Here is an 18,933-nt window from a genome sequence, read left to right as displayed (position 1 = left end):
GATTCCAACAGATTCGATTGGGTTGAAGTTTTACATGAATATAAGAAATAATCATTTCAAACTTCGTGTGGAATTTCATATGAATGTAGAATCTATAGTTGGAATTGACGCATGGGCAACGAGCTTTCAAAAGCACTTCACGTCAATTTCCCTATGTTTTCAACTTGATAAGTGGAAATTAATAGAAAATTAGTATTTGTAGACGCTGAAGACTATAGGCTTTTCTTTACTTTTCTTTATGTACAAAATCATCAAGAATATAAAAGATCAAACCAAAATCTCGACTTAAGTATACAAAAAAATAAATAGTTCCGATGTCATAACAAATATATACATTTCACTACATTCAATCAATTTGTTCATTTCTTGCAAGTTTTTCCTCCGGACTTAGTTTAACTATTTTTTCACTTTCATTCCATAGCTCTTCACATACAATTTCGTTGTCGAGATGTCTTGGCTTTGGGAAGGGTGAACATCTAAAGTAAGTGAGACCACCTTCAATATCTGTGCTTGCAGCAACGTGTAAGATGCCTTCTGCTGCTATTCTGGGTTCCTAAAAAACGAAAGAAATCATATTGACATATGTTCAGATGTATACTCCTGGGAATATCGGGAGAATACGGAAAATGAATTTTCTGAAACAAAACATTCTTTGTTGGGCGAAAAATTAACAGTGATGCTTTGCCTGAGGTGCTATAGGAAACAATGAAAAAGTCTACATAGTACATTAACATTTAACAATGATCCATGACCATTCCAAGGCAATCAGCATTGTCTGTGGAATTAACCGTAAATTGATAATAATAGTTTTGAGCTCGAATAACAATTTGCCTATGACAAGAATGACTGTGTCGATGTTTAATTTAATTTAATTAAGTTAATTCAGGTTAAACACGCTTACGTTTTTAACACTGAATGACCATAATACCAATACAATTAAGTTTAATTTAACTACAACTGCAAAATCGAACCACAAAGTGAAGAAACTGGTTTTCGTAACTCATATTAGGCCAATTGAAAAGTCCCCAGTCTGATGCACACATGGCGGTGTATATGATTTTTAGTTAATACCAACCTTTAAACGATACGTGTCAAAATTTGACAGCAGTCCGACCAAGAGTTTCTAAGATATTGCGTTGTGAGTGTAGCTACTTTTGTTATTTGAAAAATGATGAAAAAAAAAAGGATTTCGTGTGTTGATCAAATATTGCTTCTTGAATGGAAAAAATACAGTTGAAGCAAAATCTTGGCTGGATGAAGAGTTTCCGGGGTTTGCACCAGGAAAATCAACCATCATTGATTAGTATGCTAAGTTTAAATATGGTGAAATGAGCACCGAAGACGGCCAACTCAGTGGACGCCCAAAAGAGGCTGCCACCGACGAAAAAATAAAAAAAGTTCACAAAATAATTTTGAATGACAGTAAAGTGAAGTTGATCGAAATAGCAGACATCGTGAAGATATCATCTGAACGTGTACATCATATCATTCACGAATATTCATGAGAAAACTGTGTGCAAAATGGGTGCCCCACGAGCTTACAATCGATCAAAAGCAACAACGTGTTAATGATTCTGAGCAGTGTTTGAAGCTGTTTAAGTGCAATAAAACTGAATTTTTGCGACGATATGTGACAATAGATGAAACATGGCTTCATCATTACACTCCGGAGTCCAATCGACAGTCAGCTGAGTGGACTGCACACGATGAACCGAATCCAAAGCAAGAAAAAACAACAGTCAGCTGGCAAGGTTATGGCATAAGTATTCTGAGATGCGCAAGTAGTAGTAAATTAATTTTTTTTTTAAGATTGTGTTTGGTTTTACGGACCTTGTCGTCTCAAGTATGAAAATATACAGGTTCTTCATACTGATACATACTACAGTATAATATTCATTGATTACCTCCAAAAGGGCCAGATCATCAACAGAGATTATTATATAGCGTTATTGGATCGTTTAAAGGATGAAATCGTTGAAAAAAAGTTAAAGAAAAAAGGTGCGGTTTCATCAAGACAATGCGCCGTGTCACAAATCAATGAAAACAAAGGCAAATTCGCATGAATTTTGCTTCGAATTGGTTCTGCATCCACCGTATTCGTCAGATATGGCCCTCAGCGACTTTTTCCTGTTTTCAGACTTCAAAATAATGCTCGCTAGAAAGAAATTCAGCGCCAATGAACAAGTAATCGCCGAAACTGCCTATTTTGAAGCGACAGACAAATCGTTCTACAAAAATAGTATCGAAAAGTTGAAAGATCACTATAATCGCTGTATGGCCCTCGGAGGCAACTATGTTGAATAATATAATCGAATTATTCCAAAAATATGTGTTTTACTATAGTAGACCGAGGACTTTTCAAATGGCCCGTTAGTTATGAGAAGAATCTACTCACCCTTGAAATCACAACATTTCCTATCCGGAAGATTGTCCTGATGAGTGACTTTCCACCCTCTGCTCCTTCAAGAGTGTCGAATATTGGTGTACGAACTAGTCCCGGATCAATAGAATTGACTTTGATTCCATATTTCGTCAGTTTTCTGTTCATTTTTTCGGCAAACAATACGTTACACGCCTTAGAATTGGCATAGCTCATTACTAGGCTTTTAAAAGAAGGGTTTTTCGAAGCATGTAGTGCCTCTACACTCAAATTGTGTAATATTGATATACCTGATATTATGAACATGATTCTGCCACCAACATCTGATGCCTTCAAGAGATCTATAAAAAAAATCATTTTAGGTCATTTCTATCACGAAATACTCGAAAAAATAAGCTAGTTTATTAAACCGTTGATGATTTTAAAGCTATCTTTGTTTATAAAGTGGTCTCCAATAAAAGGTTTCATTTTGATATTTGAAGAAAGCGAGTATATTGTGAGAGGAATCAATGAATGTTTATTTCATTGTAAAGAGAAAGATATGCTGTTAACAATGGAAAAGAATATCAGTCATTGATCTGATATCCCTTCTATCGGGTGTTTTTTTTTTCGAGGTATATAACTTTATGTTGGCATTACTGTTCAAGATGGCGACCGATTTAACAGCTGTCAGGTGATTTATTCTCAGTTTGGTTTGGCAATTCATCATGAATAGAATCACGCCTGAAAACCGCTTGCATTTAGTGCAATTTCATTTCGAAAATAATAGTTCTGTGCGGGATACGTATCGCGCACTACGTCCATTTTATTTTGTTTAGCGATGAAGCTCACTGCTGGTTAAATGGCTACGTCAACAAACAAAACTGCCGCATTTGGAGTAAAGCTAATCCTCAAATGTATGTCGAAACACCGTTACATCCAGAAAAACTGACTGTTTGGTGCGCTTTATGGGCTGGTGGAATCATAGGTCCGTACTTCTTCAAAAACGATGATGGCCAGAACGTTACAGTCAATGGTGATCGGTATAGAGAGATTACTAACTTTTTCATTCCTGAATTTAACAACCATGATGTCCAGGAGCTGTGGTTCCAACAAGACGGCGCAATATGTCACACAGCTAGTGTCACAATCGATTTATTGAAAGACACGTTTGGTGACCGCCTAATTCCACGTTTTGGACCTGTGAATTGGCCTCCAAGATCTTGTGATTTAACACCGCTAGACTACTTTCTGTGGGGCTATGCAAAGTCATTGGTCTATGCGGATGAGCCAGTAAGCCACAAACCCTTGACCATTTGGAAGACAACATTCGCCGTGTTATTGCCGATATACGGCCACAAATGTTGGAAAAAGTCATCGAAAATTGGACGTCCAGATTGGACTACATCCGAGCCAGCCGTGGTGGTCATATGCCAGAAATCATATTCAAAATGTAATGCCAGAAGATTATCTTGCGGATAAATGAAATTCATGTCAATCGAATAATCCATCGTTGTTTTATTACAATTTAAAGTTCTATAGCTCTAAAAAAAACATCCTTTATGAAACTTTCCATGGCCTATTCGCACATTTGTAGCTGTATGTCCTCTTTAACTTTACGAATTCCATCTTTAAGATCTTGATCCGATTGTGGATCTTTGGCAAAGACCTTATCTTTCACGTGGATCATCATCTCGGTGGAAACTTCTACTTTTAGATAAGTTACTCTTCCAAAAAGGAACTCATCAGTATAAAATTTTCTTTCCAATAATACACACAGGTGTCCCGAAACTATGATGCCAAATTAAAACAGAAGATTCGTCCTGAAAATGAATAAGACTAATATTTTTTTTCTCAAATGTCGTTCGTTGCAGAGATTCGGGGTGTTGAATATGAGAAAAAGAGACCTTGATGCCCTTCTGGTACGCCACTGGTGGCAACTGAAAATGTGATTTTTTTTTTCTAAATGAAGCATCTATTGAACACAAAGATTCTTTTAAATTTAATTGAAAGATTTCGAAAATTCTGCTAGTTATGAATAAGAATTACTTTCAAATTTTCGTGTTCAACACCTTGTACCTGTGCAACGAACGACATACTAGAAAAGAAATATTAGGAAAGTCTTATTCTTTAATCAAGACAAATTTTCTGTTCAATTTGATACCATAGTTTTGGGAGAACTATAAATCTTCAGAAATTTTAACTTTGAAACTATTAGGAGTGTATAATATGGTAAAAAAATATACATATTTTCAATATGAAACTAAGGTAACATATTAATTCTCTAGAAGTTTTCAAATCATATTTTCTTACCTATCAAGAGGTGTGTCAGCAAAAAGTGTCCAAAAAAATTGGTCTGCATCACTATATCGAGACCATCATCACTGGTCATATTTTGACTGTAGCCGATACCAGCATTGTTGATCAAAATATCTATTTTTGTCTCCTCGTTTTTTATCTCTTCCGCAAATTTTCTTACTGATGTGAATCGACTAAGGTCCAAATATTTCACTGTTATATTTGGATTGTTTGTTTGTTTTATTATTTCATCTCTTTCTTTCTCAGCTTTTCTCCTACATGCTATAATGACTCTGCAACCTCTGGAAGCCAACAACATCGATGTTGCATAACCAATACCTGTAATAAAAATTATTTCATTAGTTTCGGTTCATGTGGAATAACTCGCATATAAACTATCTAGAACTAGGACTTTACGGAATGCAGTATTAAGTATCCCCTACAAGGCTCAGTTTCATGACTATGACATAAAATCCAGGAGGAATAATTAATTTGAAATTCAATTCCTTGATTTTAGCTTTTGAAATACATTGATCGTGTTGGAATTCCGATGGATGAATGTATGGCAGAAAAAAATTGTATTCCATGTGATATAGAGACAAATAATAAATCGTTATATTAATTTGCTGTATTTTTCGAAGCATGCAAGTATTACCTGAGTTTCCACCAGTGATAATAGCTGTTTTTCCACTCAAACAAATAGCACTTTTCGATATTCCCCCTCTCCAATTTCTGCAGAGCCACCTTATGCTCCATTCAAATAAATAAATGAGGATGCTGATGATAGTCCAAATGTTTTCGATGAGCTTCTTTAGTACATCCATCATTTTCTAGATATGTAATAGATGCAAACCAAAAATTAATGGGGACAATAATTGAATACATATATAAGATCAGGCTTGGAATTTTACATTGAATTTAACTACAAATTTTTCTCCTTAAATGAAACATTTTTTCATTTACCATTTTGCCAGATTCGACTTGGGTAAAAAGTTATAAGCATTTAATTGTTTTACATTAGGCTAATGCACTCCTGTCTTGAATTTGTGAAATTCGTGATACAGAAAACAGTTCTGCCAACCGACATTGTGCATTGCAAAAATAATTAAACGATATTTATGGATATATGTATTTCATTGATTCAAATAAAAATTCGGTGTGCTAGTCGTACAGAAGGTTCATTCTTACCTATCAAGAGGTGTGTCAGCAAAAAGTGTCCAAAAAAATTGGTCTGCATCACTATATCGAGACCATCATTCATTTAAAAACGAGTTTTTGAATAACGTGGAAACTATTAGGTGTGGGAAAAAATTATAATTGAATCATAAAAAACTTTACACTGAAATTAATTGCTTCATGAATTGACATGTTGAAGAAACAAAGGAAAGACTTTTTTTTGGAACTTCAAAAACTGCATTTTTTAAACCTGTGACGAATCTGAGAAAATTGTAAATGAAAAAAAGTATTATGGTTTATGACAGAAATCTATGGTTAAATTTAATGGCCAACTTTTCGACTACTCACCCCGTATATTACTTGAATAATTACAAAAAAAAGCGTTTTGTTGGTTATATTCTTGACTTGCACTTCTAAACGAGATGATTATCCCAACAAGTTTGTGTAGCAATTATTGAATAGATATTGTAGATAGGATTTCCAGCAAAAAAGTTTTTCTGCGAATAAAATCAAAGCTAACAGAACCTAACCTTATAGTTATTGAACAATGATATCTATTCACATTATAGGCCTTATTGTATTAGTTGGAACTCTGTCAGAATTTCATTTACACTAAAAACAAATGTTAAACAATCACGTGCATTCAATTGGCAACAAGAAATTCAATACATAATATCATTTCTACTGTACGAATTCAATAATAAATATCAGTTCTTTGTTTTCAAGTTTATGGACTATAAAACAATTCCTTTGAATATACTCATTCACTGGAAATATTATGAATGGCAGTTTCGATTTTCAATTTCATCAGTAAAATGTGTTTTTGAGTGCTATTTGCGCAATGTGTCTCCCACCCAAGGTTTATAAAATGTAACTGTAACAACTTATCATACCTTCAAACCTCTTTTTTTATACTGAGTAACGAAAAATATAAAGAAAAAGAAAGAAATCTGAAGCTTTATATAGCCCAAGAAAAAACTTATTGTCAATAAAACACAACCTAAAAATTTACTGAAGTCAAATTCAACATGTAAACTTTTTCAGAGGAGATATCAATCAACCGAATCCATAAAAAGACAATTTCCTCTTGAATTCAATATTTGAATCAAAAATTTGATCAAATTCCGAAAAAAATCAGCTAAAATTACCTCAATATTGACAGAACAAAATTAACACCTTATTTGCAATGTATCTTCAAGGAAACTAAAAAACAATGTCATAATACATTGTATTTTCATTGGGAATTTGAAACATGATGTTTCAATTAAAGGGGAGTATAATTTGTTGATGAACAATTTCCAATCAATCGTCTTAATTAATCAATATGTACCTTATTATTCATTAACTTGGAACTGAATTAATTTATCCAATGTCGAGTGGGCTGCTCATAAAATTCAGGGTTAAAAAATACTGGCAAATGCAACTGGCAACTCTATTGGAACTCTATGCAAGTTCATGCGTTGTATTGGCGATAAGAACTGATTTGCTTTAAGTTGGATCATATTGATTATTCTTCAGAAGAAATTTTTTCATTTATGCTTATCAATGAAAAGGCAATATTCAAATATAGGAGAGATTTAAAATATTCATATCTTGGGTTATAATTTTAAAGTAAAATTTATATTTATTCAATAAGGTACATATCTGAAAACTGATTCCATTCCTTGTTTGCAAAAATACAAGAAACTTAAATATGTGTTTCAAAGTTATCATAAGTTATTGAGATATTTTTCAGACAGCTCTGATAATATAATAAATAATCCATTAGGTACTATACTACACTCACCTTCAACACGTAATTGTATAAATATATTATATGTGTGTTTTGCATTTACAAGCACTCTATTTTTAAGGATAAATGATACAGGATAAAATTTGATTACCGTAATTAGAATATTTTCTTTTTGACAGAAGTAACTAAATTGCTCCCAATAAATAATTAGAAATTACGTACATATTGCTTAGTCAAAATAATATCAAAGTAGACAAATTCAATAGAATATTGGTGTAATTTATTCACACGATCAACAAGAAATTGGAATTGGAAGCTTGGAATATACACTGTTACCGTAAAGTATGGAACAATTTCATTTTTAGCTATTTTGAAATAATAATCTAATATACAGGGTGAATTACTTTCGAGTAATGACGTCATCGTCATTTTTTTTTAATGGAACACCCCCGTTTTGTCTCAATTTTCCAATTACTCTAGCTGAGCTGATTCCAAAAATGTATCACATGTTGATTCCAATTGGTAAGGGTGGACAAAAATACAATACTTTTGTGTGTGCTCATAAAGTAACGCGTAACATTCTTAATTAGTTAAATTAACAATATTATCAAAAATACTTATTGTCTAGCGGCAGTTGGTTTGGATGTAACACCCTGTAGTTTGTTACATTTTTAGATTAATAACTTATTACATTACATTGCAAAACGGCAGAAGCAAAAACCTTATACACTGTGTCCTTAAAGTATGGAACAAATTCATTTTTAGCTAAACAGACCTTTTTAAGAAATAATCCTGAAACACGTCGATTTTTTATTTTAATTTACCGTATTTTAAAATAATAATCTAATATACAGGGTGAATTACTTTAGAGTTATGACGTCACCGTCGTTTTTTTTTTAAATTGAACACCCCCATATTTTTTCAATTTTCGGATTACTCTAGCTGAGCTGATTTCAAAAATGTATCCCATAATGATTCCAATTGGTACAGGGTGGACAAAATACAATAGTTTTGTGTGTGCTCATAAAGTAACGTGTAACATTCTTTATTAGTTGAATTAACAATATTATTAAAAATCCTTATTGCCTAGCAGCAATTGCTTTGAATGTAACACCCTGTAGTTTGTTACAGTGATTAATAAAAATGAGCTGTTTCTAAACATGTTTGGTACTTGTGGTCTAGCAGACAGAATATGAAAGAAATTATTTCTTATCAATTTAAAAGAAACATAGTCATCTAGTTCTTTGTGAAGTGTCATTATTTGTTAAATTTGTTTATTGTCGCTAGGCAATAAGTATTTTTGATAATATTGTTAATTTAACTAATAAAGAATGTTAAGCATTACTTTATGAGCACACACAAAACTATTGTATTTTTGTCCACCCTGTACCAATTGGAATCAACATGTGATATATTTTTGGAATCAGCTCAGCTAGAGTAATCCGAAAATTGAGTGTTCTATTAAAAAAAAAAGACAGTGACGTCATTACTCGAAAGTAATTCACCCTATATATTAGATTATTATTTTAAAATACGGTTAACTAAATTAAAAAATCGACGTGTTTCAGGATTATTTCTTAAAATGCTTCTGTTTAGCTAAAACTGAATTTGTTCCATACTTTACGGACACAGTGTATATTATTGTCACAATTTTCATAGAAGTGTATTTACTATTGGTTCAAATTAAGTTTAGCATTCATTTGAATATTATCTGGAAAAGGAAAATCGACAAAAGATGCATATTTGTAGTTTCAATATCTTTTATTCATGTAAAAATAATGAAACTACATATGGAAATTTTGTTATCGGAAGGCATAATATATACCTACATAAGTAACCAGTTCAATGTTTTCTGTTTCTAGTCAAAGTTTCTCATCAGGTCGTAACCCAACTAATTTTTCTGTTTCCTTCCAGATATCTTCCATTAAAATTTTGTTATCGAGGTTCCTTGGCTTGTGGAAGGGTTTACATCGGAAGTAAAGGTCTCCCCCTTTAACATCTTCACTAGTTAGGACATGAAGAATTGATTCAGCAGCTATTCTAGGGTCCTATAATTTGAAAAAAAATAACACAGTTGTTTCTGTTGATACTATAGGGATCAATCAAGTATAAATATCATTCAAAGTGCTGTGAAGCTGTTTAAGAGGAATAAGCAAGATTTTTTGCGTCGATATGTTACAGTGGATGAAACATGAATTTATATCTACATTTCAGAGTCAAAGTCAGCGTCAGTTGAGTAGAAAACAGTCGGTGAAGGCCTTACAAAGCGTACAAAACCTCAAACATCATGGCAAAGTATTGAAAAGTTAGAGCAGCGTTGGAGTGCCTTTATCACTCTTGAAAATGTTGATATTAACGAATGATGTAGGATTTTTAACAAAATATGTGTTTTTCTTATTTGGCTTGGACTTATTGACACTTTGAAGTGTTATATACGCGCTCCAAAAAAAAAAAAAATTACCCTCTACAATGTCTGGCGAAGGGTTACTACTATACAAAGTTTTTTCAAATTGATATAGCATCTTATTAAATTCGTTCTTGTAGAAGTTCAAGTAAAAATAAATTTCAGGTTTTATACTTATGTAATTCGTGATCTAAATTTTTGGTAGCCTTTTCTACTTGACTCTGAATAGGTGACCTAATAATCGAACTAACGCGTTGCGTTGCATACCTTGGCTTTAGCCACACTGGACCTTAAGAGTACCTATATCTCACCATTCTCACCTTATACAGAAATATTCCTAATGGATGAAACAAAAACCTTAGAAGAGTGGCTTCTGTATCGGATCCTTTCAAAAAGGTATCGAAAATTGGAGTATTGACTGACCCTGGATCAACAACAGTGGTTACGATTCCAAATTTTTCCAATTTCTTATGCATTTGTTCGGCAACCGCTATGTTGCATGCCTTAGAATGGACGTAACTGCTAACGTGGCATCCCAAAACTTGGTTTTTCCATGGATGTAAACGTTCTACGGTCAAATTGTTTATGAACGCCGCAGTTGAGCTCAAGAAAACGATTCTTGCTCCTTCTGATGCCTTCAAGAGATCTGTATAGAAAGAAAGTGTTTATTATTGACACATAAATCAATACAACTTTTTTGGGTCATCATTGTACGAAGCGATGGAGTTGATGTAAACCAAAAAACTTTATTTCAAGGTATGTCAAAAGCTCGCTATCTAATTAAGATTGACTATCTATTCGAACTGACTTAAAAACAACACTCGGTAATTATAATATTGTCTTATCTCTAATAGAACATGTAGTGTGATCGTAGGCATCACCTGTAAAATAGCTGATATAGCAAAAATTTATTGTATCTGAACAAAGGCTTGAAATTACGTTTTTTAATTACAATGGGGCTAATAATTTGTTCATAATGTTAAGTATATAATAACAAATGGAGATTCGAAAATACGTCGTAAGATTAAAATGAGACCATATTATGTGTTTATATATACATATAAACAAGCAAAATCACATCAAGGTTCTTCCAAAAAAGGAAGCCATTTCATTTCAGACTGTCATCTTGGCGAATCTTATTTGAAATAAAGAAATATTATTATTATTGAGATTTTGAGCTGATAGCATTATTAGTCCGGATAGAAAACACGTCAGATTAGAAGTTCAAGGGAAAATCTCATCAAAAGACATTATTATAACCCACTAATTTTCAGTGGTTTAATGAAGATTTGCTACTTGTGTTAGTCCTCACCTATGAGCAGATGTGTCAACAGAAAATGTCCAAAATAATTGCACTGCATCACAGGATCAAGGCCATCATCAGTTGTCTTATCCTCAGTGTAGCCAATACCTGCATTGTTGACCAAATAGTCTATCTTCGACTCCTCGGTTTTGATCTCTTCAGCAAACTTTCGAACCGATGCAAATCGGTTCAAGTCTAAATATTTGATCTCAATGTTGGGATTGTTTGTACGTTTTATTATTTCATCCCTTTCTTTCACAGCGTTCCTTCTACATGCTATGATGACTCTGCAACCTCTGGAAGCTAATAACATCGATGTTGCATATCCAATACCTGTAATTCACAAGTAGGTGATACATAACTCTATTAGTTAAATTGTTTCTTCATTTCATTTAAAATTACCCTAATATGAGGTAATTTGGAAGTTCTAACCTTGAATCTCAAATAAGATGTGTTACTAATTGGAAACAAGATCAAACGTTAGCTGAAAACTTTTTTGTATTGAAAATTCAGTTGTTATCTATGAAACTCCACTAAGAGGCCAAAATACTCTCCAGAAAAGGAGCACTAGCTCCTTTCATTGCCCTGGAACCTGTGGTGTAGGCAAAGGTACATGCAAAGAAAGACTTTCAGGAGAAGGAAATAACCGAAAGAGAAACACTCTAGAGGAATCTTCCTGGGTTGGATCATTCCAAAAAGTTTCTACGAAACTTTGACACTTCGAGATCTAAGCAAGAACTGCACCTCCTGACTGGATTCCTCACAGAACATTGTCGCCTTAGGAAACACCTCATGAGAATGGGTCTGGCAGAAAATGATGAAAGCAGATTCTGTGGGGAGGACGAGAAAACTCCGGATCACCTGGTGAGGGAATGCCTCGCCATCACTAGCCAACACAAAATCTGCTTTGGACAAGAAACTTATAGAAGTTAGGAAGTAGCCTCTTTGAAGCCATCCCAGAGTTCATAGAACTCTGGAATGGAAAGATGAGCTGTAGATCACGTTAAGGCCAGAATAGCTCTGAGACCATTAGGTCGCGGTGAAACGGAACCTCCCCTATAAAATTGAATCTAATCTACAACTATATACATCAGCATTTTATATATCACTTGTTGCTTTGTTGACTGCATAACCGTATTCATACAGAAAATGTGATATTATGGAATATTGAAGGAAGGCGCTAGTAAAGGGTGACAAAACTTCAAAATTTGAAAATATTGGGTCGATTAGTTAAAGAGTTATTGAACTGTGAAATTTCACTAATAAGATGAATATCACCCTGTATATCCAAAACGCAGGCTCTCATGCGATTCAAAACCTCTCGATACGAGTCCTCCATGATGACCTCCATTCATGGTATCCGTTTGTCGCATTCTTCGCGGGACACCCTGTATATCTCATGCTCTACTGGTCCAATGTTGATGACTTTTGATAGGTATATTGGGATTTGGTTCCAAGGAAATTTCAGCTCTTTCTCTTTGTGAAAAATGTGAAATATTTCTCGATTTCATAATAATTTGTTTGGTATCTACCTATTTACACTGAAGGTTGTTTAAGAAATTTCATTTTTCATTTATGTCGCGCATTTTGCGTACTAATTAGGAAATTTACCATAACTAGCAGTAAACCATTGTTACGTAATGATGAAAAATGAAATCACAGCCAGTAAGAGGTGAACGAACACATAGATGTTGAATGTTTCATCACAATGCTTCTATGAACAATATTCAAGATGCAATTCACATGACCATATGTCGCTGGGTCAATAGAAATATATGCAGTCTTAGATGAAAGTTGTTTGGCCTTTTTTCATGATGAATGTGCATTCGTTCTCACCGATTAAATAAAACAACTTGTAGAAATTGCACTCTTATTGTGAAGGGAAAAAATATGAACGACCGACATTAATCTACATATTTTACAAGTTTCACAGGTTTTGACAATTGAAAAAATTACCTGAATTTCCACCTGTTACAATAGCTGTTTTTCCATTTAAACAAAGAAGACTGTTTGATATTTCTTCCTTGGAATTTCTGTATAGACACTGAACAAATTTTATAAATAAATAAATGTATAAACTGATTTTTTTCCAAATGAAATCCATGTAGCTTGCCATAGTTTCCCTAAAAAATTCTTGTTGAATTGAATAAGGTCATATCAATATCCCAAAAACTGTGACACCAAGAAAAAATTATTACACCACTGAATTATTAGTAAAAATAAACATGTGTGGTGTAAGTCTTCCAATATATTCTAAAATAATCGATATTATGGGAGACTGGGAAGGGTTGATACATTTTTTACAAAATTTTTAATAAAAATTTTGTGTTTAACATTTACCAATCCCTTTTTGTCCGAGTAAAATTTAAGGACTTCGCTCAAACGTTCAGGAATATTTAATAACTGAAGACGGAAATTTCAACCTTGATTATGAGTTCTTGAAATTGTCGGTGCAAAAAAGGTTTGATACAAAAAAAATAAGGTACAAGCAATAAGAAGAAATCAATTTTTTATTATCATAACACTACCTAATTCCTTCATAATTCGCAAGTAAATATTTTTATTATTCTACTGACACTTGCACAGGCTGAATGGCACTCTATTTCATGATGAAGATGGCGATCCAGCTTGCTTCTATTGCAATTCATTATTTTCCGCGTTCATGGGAAAATTGATCTTTTTCATTTTCGTCCTCTGGATCCAAGTCATCAAACACACATTTTTTTGTTTTTGCATTTCTGTTTGAAACTTGAGGTGAGATTTACTGTATCAAATCTCCCTAGAAGACGAATTAAGAAAATACACTGCTCAACAATTGATAGGGATCACTTACTTGTTCTAAATTTATTTCTGAAATATTCGCTCCAAGGTTATAAATTTAGTCAGATATCAGAGTATTTTCAGTTGATAATATGGTTCACCTGAGAAAAAAATGAAAAAATGGAAAGTTGGAGAGAAAAAAAGACTTTATTAGGATTACTCAAAATTCTGTGTTTGAATAACATAAAAATTTTATGATGAAACCACAAAAAGGCTGAAGTTTCTGTTAAGCTAGTACCTAGTTGGTCCCCCACGAGCTCGTCTCAAGCATTCTACCCTACGAGGCATACTTTCGATCAAACGATTTATAAAATTTTGGGGCAAATTCGTCCAAATATCCCGTAAAGCGTTAGAAAGGTCCTCCAGGTTATTGATCGGTTATTCTAAGGTTGACAATTGTCTAGACATCTCAGACCAGACATGTTCGATGCAATTCATGTCTGGAGAGCGAGCTGGCCAGTCCATCCTATCAATAGCATGAGTTTCTAGCGCTTCATTAACCAGACAACTACGGTGTGGACGGGCATTATCGTCAATTGAAATGAAATTATCGCTCACGGCAGCCGCAAACGGAACAATTATGGGTTCAATAATCATATCGTGATATCTCTGGATGGTCATGGTGGTGTTCTGCAGAACAACCAACTCTGTGCGTTGGTTCAAACAAATGCCTCCCCATACACATATAGAACCTCCGCCAAAAGCTGTTGTGGGTACCATAAACTGTTCTGCATACCTTCGACCTCTTTCCCTCCAAGCAAGAATACGTCCATCGGAGTTGACCAAACGAAATCTAGACTCATCCGTAAATAAACATCGGCTCCAATCTTCAAGTGTCCAATTGCGGTGCTCCTCAGCCCATTGCCGTCGATGAACCGGGTGTTCCCTATTCAAACGGGGATGTTGTACCCTCCTACGTGCTCTCTACGAACATGTAGTCGTCGTCTTACAGTCTGGTTCGAAATTAGAACTCCTGTTGCAACTCTCAGTGATCTATTGAGCCGCGACGCCGGGTAAGTGGGATTTCTCCTAGCATTGAGGATAAAAAGACGATCTTGGGCAGCTGTTGTACTGCGCTGTCGACCTCCCCCATCAACATAAGCTACTGAGTCGTTTTGGATGAACCTATTCCAAGCCCGACTCACGACACTGCGAAACATTCAACCGCCGGGACACTTCTCGCTGGGACAAACCTTCCTGTATCCACCGTATGATTTGGTCCAGTTGCACAGGAGCCAAACGTCTTCTCGGCATGACTGATAAGCTGATATTGTTCTCATTTCTTCAATTATTGTCACCTTATGTGTTTGAACGAGAGAAAAAACAGATTTAATAACAAATACCACATTGCTTTTCACTCCACCTGTAACAGCCTACAGATAATAATCGATTTTGTGAACAAGAGCCGATGAAGTGAGGAAGACTCTGATCTAATCAACTCAAAACATCTTACTTTTTCCTTAGAGAACATATAATGTACAGATATTCACGAGATAACTTGAAAAAAATACAAATGAAGAGAAGTTCGTAAGTGATCCCTAGCAATTGTTGATCAGTGTATAAGACGTGAACATATTATGATATTCGAGTGAAAATCTGTACTACTGGCTACTATGTACAATGGAAATGAGCGTCAAGAATGAAGTAATGAATTTCGTTAGTTTTTGTTGATAAAGAGATAAAGCCTTGCGTTTGTTATGCAAATTCTTACTTCGAATATGTAGAAAACACACTTTAAACTCTTGTAGGTGACGCGATCGTTGCTAGATTTCAACAGACACTGTTTCCACATTTATAGAGGCACTGCACGTTTTTCTTTGAAGAACCAAGGCGGGAAATTTGAACGTGTATCAACCCTCCCCTTCTATCAACCCTCCCCAGTCTCTCCTACCCTGGACTTTTACAGAGAACGGAAGATACGATTTTATTGAAAATTTGGTTTTTTGGGTGAAAATCATTTCTCTATCGATCTGAAATATTTTTAGCGCTGTAGAGTTGCTGCTTATATTAAAAAGTACTAAAAACATCGATATTTCAAATAGAACACCCTGTGTATTATTACTTTTTTTATTTTGCCGCCTGATTATTTTTGTATTAACTTCCCTGTCCCTATCTCTAGTGGTTTTCGAGTATTGATTGTTTTACTTTTTTTTGCGCAGAACATAGCCTCAATAAAACATTCATTATTTGGTACTAGGAATCCTAGAAAGCTGAAATTTCGAGTATGGATTACCATCAATATCCCGTGTATCAATTACGTGTAATAAATACGTCCTTGATCAAACAGGGTTGTTCAAAATCACAAGCTTCAACGAGACATACTAAAATGATAAAAAGTGCGTTTTTCAATTGAAATGATCTACATATCATAAGATGTAGATTTGTATGTGAGTCGATTTATGCAAAAATATAAAACGTCCTAACTTTAACACATCATCAAGAAATATTTCAAAAGAGATAGTTTATTGTAGAAAAAAAAATTACGCTTTAAGATGTTTCATTCTTTTGCATAAAATAGGCGCCCCATACAAAAAAAGATGAGCGATTTGTTGTAAAAAAAAAAAAACAAAAGACCATTACACGTATACAAGCTAAAGAAGAAGATAAAATTCTTAATTGCATATCGATCAATGCGCAATAAGTTTATCTTGAAACCAACCAAATTTAATTTCAATATTTCGACCGGTTTCATAGCAATAAATAGGCAGTTTTTAAGAAAAATTTCAACACCCTGTATCTCGAAATATGAATCATTTGCGAACATAAGTTCTGTAGAAAACTGGCATTATTTTTCCATGCAAAATCTCCCCCTGAACTTAGCGATGTTCATTCATTAACACCCTGTATAGAATTACATATAATATCCGGAGCAAATCTGTTTACAGTATCTTTTATTTAATCAAAAGTTGAACCGCATCTCTGATCATAAATCCAAATTTAGAATATTTTTATTATCATATTTGCCATTTGCACTTACAATTTTTCAATTATATGTTTACAGTTTTCAATTAATTACTTACGTGAGGTAATTATCAACAATTTCAATCCAAGATCACTCGAGATAAAAATCTAACCGGCAACTTTCTTATAGATTTCAACTGATTCTCTTCAATTCTTGCTACTATTATAATTTCGATGAATTTGAAGTAGAGGGGAACCTCACCTCATTACAGCAGAACATATAAATGAATAACCTCGTAGGTCATCGTTATTAAACCAAATCTCAACTACTTCCTTGTTGTATTCAAAATAATTAATTTCCATTTATCAAACTTGCTAGAAAGACACAAAACTTTGCTTTTACTGGTTAAGTAGTTTACTGGAATATATCATTGAAATAGTTGAAAAATCAGAAACATCGTGCATAATTGTCGGGCTTATCGAAAGCATCTGGACAGGTAAGGTGAACCCAAACAACGTCAATCAAGTCCCAGCCTGACATAAAGGTGAAGATTGTTTTCTTAGAGCTATAGAACTTTAAATTACAAGAAAACAACGATGGATTATTCGATTGAAATGAATTTCATTTATCCGCAAGATAATCTTGTGGCATTACATTTTAAATATGATTTCTGGCATATGACCGCCACGACTGGCTCGGATGTAGTCCAATCTGGACGTCCAATTTTCGATGACTTTTTCCAACATTTGTGGCCGTATATCGGCAATAACACGGCGAATGTTGTCTTCCAAATGGTCAAGGGTTTGTGGCCTATCCGCATAGATCAATGACTTTACATAGCCCCAAAGAAAGTAATCTAGCGGTGTTAAATCACAAGATCTTGGAGGCCAATTCACAGGTCCAAAACGTGAAATTAGGCGGTCACCAAACGTGTCTTTCAATAAATCGATTGTGGTACGAGCTGTGTGACATGTTGCGCCGTCTTGTTGGAACCACAGCTCTTGGACATCATGGTTGTTCCATTCAGGAATGAAAAAGTTAGTAATCATGGCTATATACCGATCACCATTGACTGTAACGTTCTGGCCATCATCGTTTTTGAAGAAGTACGGACCAATGATTCCACCAGCCCATAAAGCGCACCAAACAGTCAGTTTTTCTGGATGTAACGGTGTTTCGACTAACACTTTAGGATTCGCTTCACTCCAAATGCAGCAGTTTTGTTTGTTGACGTAGCCATTCAACCAGAAGTGCGCTTCATCGCTATATAAAATAAAATGGACGTAGTGTGCGATGCGTATTCCGCACAGAACCATTATTTTCGAAATGAAATTGCACTATTTGCAAGCGTTGTTCAGGCACGAGTCTATTCATGATGAATTGCCAAACCAAACTGAGAATAAATCACTCGAGAGCTGTTGAATCGGTCCCATCTTGAACAGTAATACAAACTTAAAGTTATATACCTCGAAAAAAGCACCCGTTAGTACAGCCACTGCAATACCAATTAGAGCTAAGTATGGACCGAGATATTGTAGGTAGGTGACACTTCTGTTTTTGTTGTTTTGAAAAATGGATAAAAACGAGTTTTATGTATCGAAAAAATTGGTAAGTGTTAATCAGACTCTGCTCTATCGACAACAATAGTTTAAAGGTGATGTGCTGGCTTTAAATATAGTTGAAGAACCACTGACGATCAGCTGTCAAAGTAATAACACGTTTTTTGGGGCAAGCAAGGCCTATTCTTTATTGACAATCATGGCAGAGGTAAAATCATGAACTGTAATTATTGCATATCGATTAGAAATTAAGAAAAATTCTCTTTCACCAAGACAACGCTTGTGGTCACAAATCTATAATCACCATGTTCGAATTGAACGATCATCAATCAATCAATCAATCATTTATTTAACAATGCATCGCAGAACAAAAGTCAATA

The 18,933-nt window shown here is 34.3% G+C and overlaps 1 protein-coding gene across 1 annotated transcript; it reads right to left on the bottom strand.

The window, feature by feature from the left end:
* Positions 1–193: 193 nt before the first annotated feature.
* LOC123680931 lies at positions 194–17,429 on the bottom strand. Its single transcript, XM_045619054.1, has 9 exons — positions 17,256–17,429; positions 13,229–13,395; positions 11,282–11,605; positions 10,290–10,615; positions 9,431–9,613; positions 5,313–5,487; positions 4,673–4,996; positions 2,396–2,721; positions 194–553 (listed from the first exon to the last, which is right to left on the bottom strand). Exons 1-9 carry the CDS (start codon positions 17,354–17,356, stop codon positions 347–349), a joined length of 2,133 nt encoding a protein of 710 aa, XP_045475010.1. The 5' UTR covers positions 17,357–17,429; the 3' UTR covers positions 194–346.
* Between the last annotated feature and the right edge of the window lie 1,504 nt (positions 17,430–18,933).

Source organism: Harmonia axyridis, chromosome 5 (assembly GCF_914767665.1).
Source record: "Harmonia axyridis chromosome 5, icHarAxyr1.1, whole genome shotgun sequence".
Lineage (NCBI taxonomy): Eukaryota > Metazoa > Arthropoda > Insecta > Coleoptera > Coccinellidae > Harmonia > Harmonia axyridis.
This window is presented reverse-complemented; position numbering and strand designations above follow the sequence as displayed.